The sequence below is a fragment of the Sylvia atricapilla genome, chromosome Z, assembly GCF_009819655.1.
Source record: "Sylvia atricapilla isolate bSylAtr1 chromosome Z, bSylAtr1.pri, whole genome shotgun sequence".
NCBI classification, from domain to species: domain Eukaryota; kingdom Metazoa; phylum Chordata; class Aves; order Passeriformes; family Sylviidae; genus Sylvia; species Sylvia atricapilla.
In genome coordinates this window covers 41,112,114-41,117,663 of record NC_089174.1, presented here as the reverse complement: position 1 = coordinate 41,117,663, position 5,550 = coordinate 41,112,114, and the positions used below count along the sequence as shown (strand labels likewise).

Genomic DNA, 5,550 nt, shown 5'->3' with positions numbered 1-5,550 from the left:
TTACAAATATTTGCATACCACATTCAAAAAGCTTAGAAGATCTCTTCCCAGAAGACATGAAAGTCTGATAAGTGGCTGAATCTTTAGGTTTTGAATGCCTACAGAAGACTTATTAGCAAACTAAAACATGGTTCATGCTTTAAACTCCAGAGAGCCCAATTTTAACTTCAGATGTCTTTCTGACAGTAAGGCACACCAGACAGAGACAATTCCCACATGCTTAATCTTTATTGTGCGAATATTGTTCAGAGCATTTATTACCCTCTGTAGACAGACGTTAAAAAAACAATACATTAACAGTGGCTAGATTGATGGACAACATATTAAATCTATTTGGTGGTAACTTGTACGCATGCAGTTAATTCCTGTGGTGTACGAATCTTAGCCAGGAGGCCAGCCCATCTGGCGACCACCCAGAACATGGAGATGTACATGATAGACAGACTGCCCACCCTCAGGCCCTTCATTCACAACCATCCGGAATCCATTGGTCAGGCCCAGGTTAGCAGCACACTTCTTGCCAACAATCATTAAATGCCCGAGAAGCTGGAGGAGAAAGAAAAAAAAAAAAAAAAAAAAAAAGAAGAAAAAAACAGCAAACACAAAACACACAGAAAAGGGGAAAAGGGAAGGAAGGGAAGGAATGAGAGCAGAGAACCAATAAACCAGTAAGTTAATTCTCAGAAATTCAGCCCCTGCTCTTCAAATTGTTGTCTGCCTGCAACTGACACTTTCCAAGAAAAACTATAAAGACTAGCTATGTGGAATACAGGGCAAAAATAGAACTACTGATTTTTTCAAGCCAGGCGGTAACCCACTACAAAAGTGTCACAGAAGCTAAATTTACTTCATGGTTAAAGCCCCTACTACTTCTTCAGGCAACATGTATCATTTTGGTGGAAAAGAAACTTTATCTTGACATGTAAAGTTTACAAAATCTTTAAGCTTGATGTTTTTAGTTACAAATGAAGTATCCAGCACCTCTCAGCTAACTTTCCTTTTCTTCACCTGCTAAAAACCCCCAAACCCATATTAAAGTAAGAACTACTGCGTGCAAACAGTGAAAACAGACATCATGATTATAAGACAACAAATACCAATTCATTTTGCATGGAAAATACACAGAGAGATATTTTTTACTTTCTCTGTCAAATTTTACTGGAAAACCTCAACTCCATTATCTTTTAAGCTAGAGGACAAGGATTATAGTATCAGAAAACTACTCTGCCTCTTTGAAAAGTCAAGAGGAAAATGGGGACAGCCAAGTACATTATGAAGTAATGAGAAGCACAGTTTGGTGCACAGAAAACCCTTAGAGTACTTACAGATTCATCAGAATCTTCTGCTTCAGACAACCTGACAATCGGCTTCTTAGGAATCACTAAGAAATGTGTTGGAGCTTGGGGTGAAACATCATGGAATGCGAGGCACTGGAGGAACAAGAAAGAGATAAAATATAATTTGCTTTGGAGAAAGGTAAGAGTTTCAGTAATCAATATTACACTAAATACATACTTGAGCAGATTACCAACTACCCCAAACATAAGCAGAGATGTTAATTTTTCTTGTTTATTACTCTACATCCATTAATTTCTAAACACAAAACACTACTTACCAAAACCTGCTGAAAAAAATCATTGCTGTGTAAAGTACTGTTTAAAAGCTACAGCCTTCTCAGCAAAGCAATATGCAACCAGGTCCAAGATTTATTATTGCAACATATGCATAACAACTAGCAGAGCTGCTGGCATGCATGCCTATAAAAAGTATATTTACACTTATTTTTTTATTAACACCATGTTTCATAAAATAAATGGCAAAGAATTGCTAATCATCTTCCAGTTACGCCTGAATTCTTCCTTGGTCAAGTACAGCAGGCAATTCCAAAGATCCTTTAGTTATGTGATTGAGGCCATATTAAACTTCTATTCTCAACAGCACCAAGTATTTCAGAGTAATGCATTAACACACTGGCTTTGCTTCAGACATTTTCAAATTGAAAGGCTCGGTTTTGAAATTGAGAAAGGCTTTTGAAGTATGAACATCTGTCTGTAGTGACTAGCTGAATCTAAAGACCAAAATTACAACCAATCAGACACTGCAACCATCACCTAAATCTCAAATTAGGAACTGCCAATAGGCAAGAGAAAATGAAGTTACGTGTCTTTGTACAAATGGCCAACCACAGAACTGGGACTCGCTACTGGAACTTTGACAAATGTGCAGAAGCACAGGAGGCACTCTACCACCATTAATCCAAGGATATCGGACTTAACTACCTAGCACATTTAACAGCGAAACACCTGGTAGCTATTGGTTACGTCACAGACAGCAGATACTTAAAAGGACATACCTAGATTCTTCAAAAAACTTATTTCCTATTAACTTTTCTTTGTGAATCAATAAAGTTAATTTTCTTTGCAACTATACTGATTTTTTATTCTGAGAAGAAACGTGACTTCTGTCAAGAGTAAAGTTGGTGAAAAGCCCAAACTCAACTTGCATCAATCTTTAATACACCAAATCTGTCTGGTTTTAAGTTATCTTTAAGAAGATAATGCCCAGTTTTGAACTGCTCATTTCTTCCAAACAGGAAAAGGCAGTAAGTAAATCACTGATGAATAAAACTAATTTGTACAAAATTAACCAAATCATACTTAGAGCTGGCCATGTTGCTTTTCTACTATACGTAGTCCCATAGAGGCAAAATACAAATGGCCAAACAGCATCAAAGAATTTAAGGAGCAAAAGATTGGAAGTAAATAGTTTCCTATGGTACAGAAAGCAGAAACAGCATTAAAGAGAAAGGACCACCAGAGAAATTCATGAGTACATGGGAAACCAAACTTCATTTCAGCAAGTTTAGATTCAACTGGAGAAACAGTGATAAGGCATAATCCCACTGAGACTTTGTACTTTTCAGTATTTCTCATCCTTTGAAGGTCAATTATTGATTAGTGGCTTTCCTTACGCTTCTCCTTTTAACACTTCCACGCATCTCTACAAAGACCTCCATAAAGCAAACAAAATTGAAGATCACCCATGAGTCAGCTGAAATCTGTACGTTCTACATTTCTGTACACTCAGAAGTAAAAATCAAATGAGACAATGCAGGTACTGGCTCTTCCAGAAAATACTCTGCACAAATGGCTGTCAGAGTGGGTTATATGCTCAGCGAAGTCAATGGCCTGATTCTTAATCAAGCAGTGCTCAGCTTACTCTGCTGCAGCCATTGCAGCTGAAGAAAAAACTCACACTAGTTTGACACAGGTAAAGAAAGAACACACACTTTGACATAAACACAGATCAGTAACATAAGCATGACTTTCAGAAAGCAGTGAACATTTCTAATATTCTTCAGAGCAGACGGCAACTGCAACAGTTCTGCCATCTATTAAGAAAACACTGTTTCAAGCTATGCACGATTTTTAAGCACAAAAATCTGAAAACAGCATTCTTACACCGAGTCTGTATTATACACTGAGAATAAACTTTTATTTTAAAAACAAAAGCCCCTGTTAACGGGGCTACTCTAATTCAATCTAAAGGGCGGGGCAAGGGGAAGGGGGGAAAATGCAGGAGATAATATACTAAATACTAGTTATTTTACATTTTGGGAATAACCGCTACATTTCTTCTAATGCTCATTACTTTATTTCGGTCCTAACATGTTCTGATGCACCAGCAATCCCCCTGGGAGGTACACTGCGAAAGCCCAGCAGGCAGAGCTCCGTAACCTCTGTAAGACTTTTGAGAGGCACGTGGAGACTTGCAAAAACAGCCAGTCGTGGTGTTCAGCTCGGAACCCAAAAAGAGGCTGCCTGAGAGTGTTAAAGGTATCACGACTACCCCCCCACACACGAGCTGTGAGAACCCTCGATCCTTGGCAAGGAGCCCAATGCAGCTTCAGGGACGGTGCAGGGAAGCGCGGGGACGCCCCGCCCGCCTCACCGCGCTCCCGACCGCCTCCGCGGCGCCCCTGGCCCCTGCACAGCCCGCACCTGCTCGTCCTCGTAGATGATGTTGGCGGGGATCTCCTTGCGGATGATCTTCCCGAAGATGGTGTCCCCGCCGGGACGCGCCGCCTGTGCCTTGCTGATCTCGTCAGCCATGGCGGCGACTGTCGCGCGTCTCCCGCCGGCCCTCAGCCCCAGCTTCCTCCCGCGGCCACGCCCCCCACGGCGCTCATTGGGCCAACGCCGGCAGCTGGCCGTGCCCGCCCAGCTGATTGGCGGAGTCAATTGTCATTGACCCGCTGGTCCCCGCGCACGGCACTGGCGCGCCCTCTCTGACCCGGGAGTCGCGGAGGGATCCGGGGGCAGGAAGTGTTGCCGGCTTCGCGCAGGGATCAACGCTGCGAAGTGAAACGCGATTCTGCACATGTAGTGTGCCGAAGTAGTCCCGGGGAGGCTGTTGTAGGCAGAAGTACTGCTTGTCAAATCCAGTCCAAATATCAGTGTGATTTCTTGGGACAAGCTCCTGCAGACTGCACCAGGCAGGGCTGCCGTTAGCTTTTCCATCAAAGTTTGCAGGTGTTTGGTGCTCCTGGAATCAGGATCCTGCAGAAGGGCCGTTTGATGTACCCTTCTGCACGTAAGTAGCAGAAATTACGTAAGTAATTTCGTAGCCATGAAACGAACTAATCAATATGGCCAAGCAATAACTCACAGAGGTCACAGAGGGCAACACAAAGTTACACATCTATACATCTAGTTATAAATGCTTTTTGATAAAGCTATGACACGAGTTGTAAAATTGGAGAAATGAAAAAGTGGGGGAAAGCCAACACAAACCTTTAACGAGTAACAACAAAGCTTCATTTTCACGCGGTTTAACAAGACCAAGTACGAGTCCCGACCCCTGGGACCACCCCTGCTATCAACACGGGCAAGGAGATGGAGAGCAGCCCTGTGAGAAGGACTTGGGGGTGCTGGTGGGTGAGAGGCTGGACATGACCCAGCCATGGGCACTCCCAGCCCAGAAAGCCAAACGTGTCCTGGGCTGCATCCAAAGCAGCGTGGGCAGCAGGGGAGGGAGGGGATTCTGCCCCTCTGCTCTGCTCTGGTGAGACCCCAGCTGGAACCCTGCATCCAGCTCTGGGGACCCAGCACAGGCAGGACATGGAACTGCTGGACTGAGTCCAGAGGAGGCCAACAGGATGATCAGAGTCACAGAACACTTTTCCTATGACTGAGAGAATTGGAATTGTTCACCCTTGAAAAGAAAAGAGTTCAGAATTATGTAATTACAGCCTCGCAGTACCTGAAAAGAGGAAAGATGGAGAGAGACTTTTTACAGGTGCATGAAGTGACAGGAGGAATGGCTTTAAACTGCAATACTGGAGGTTTAAATTGGATGTGAGAAAGATACTCTTTACTTGAACATGGTGAGGTACTGGAACAGGCTGCCCAGAGAAGCTGTGGGTACCCCATCCCTCGCAGTGTTCAAGGCCAGACTGGATGGAGCTCGAGCAGCCTGGTCTGGTAAGAGGTGTCTCTGCCCACCAAAGGAGCATTGGAACTAGATGACCTTTAATGTCCCTTCCAGCCT

General features: G+C 43.5%; 1 protein-coding gene across 1 annotated transcript; it reads right to left on the bottom strand.

Moving 5' to 3' along the window:
• Positions 1 to 209: 209 nt before the first annotated feature.
• Positions 210 to 4,156, bottom strand: HINT1 (histidine triad nucleotide binding protein 1). Its single transcript, XM_066338488.1, has 3 exons — positions 4,002 to 4,156; positions 1,326 to 1,430; positions 210 to 546 (listed from the first exon to the last, which is right to left on the bottom strand). The coding sequence occupies exons 1-3, from the start codon at positions 4,110 to 4,112 to the stop codon at positions 382 to 384; spliced, it is 381 nt and encodes a 126-aa protein (XP_066194585.1). The 5' UTR covers positions 4,113 to 4,156; the 3' UTR covers positions 210 to 381.
• Between the last annotated feature and the right edge of the window lie 1,394 nt (positions 4,157 to 5,550).

Excerpts from the sequence above, each read along its gene's own strand:
- HINT1 (XM_066338488.1), bottom strand. The coding sequence starts at position 4,112 with ATGGCTGACGAGATCAGCAAGGCACAGGCGGCGCGTCCCGGCGGGGAC. Across the intron at positions 1,431-4,001 it reads TCATCTACGAGGACGAGCAG|TGCCTCGCATTCCATGATGT; the intron begins GTGCGGGCTGTG and ends TTGTTCCTCCAG. Across the intron at positions 547-1,325 it reads CAGAAGATTCTGATGAATCT|CTTCTCGGGCATTTAATGAT; the intron begins GTAAGTACTCTA and ends TTTCTCCTCCAG.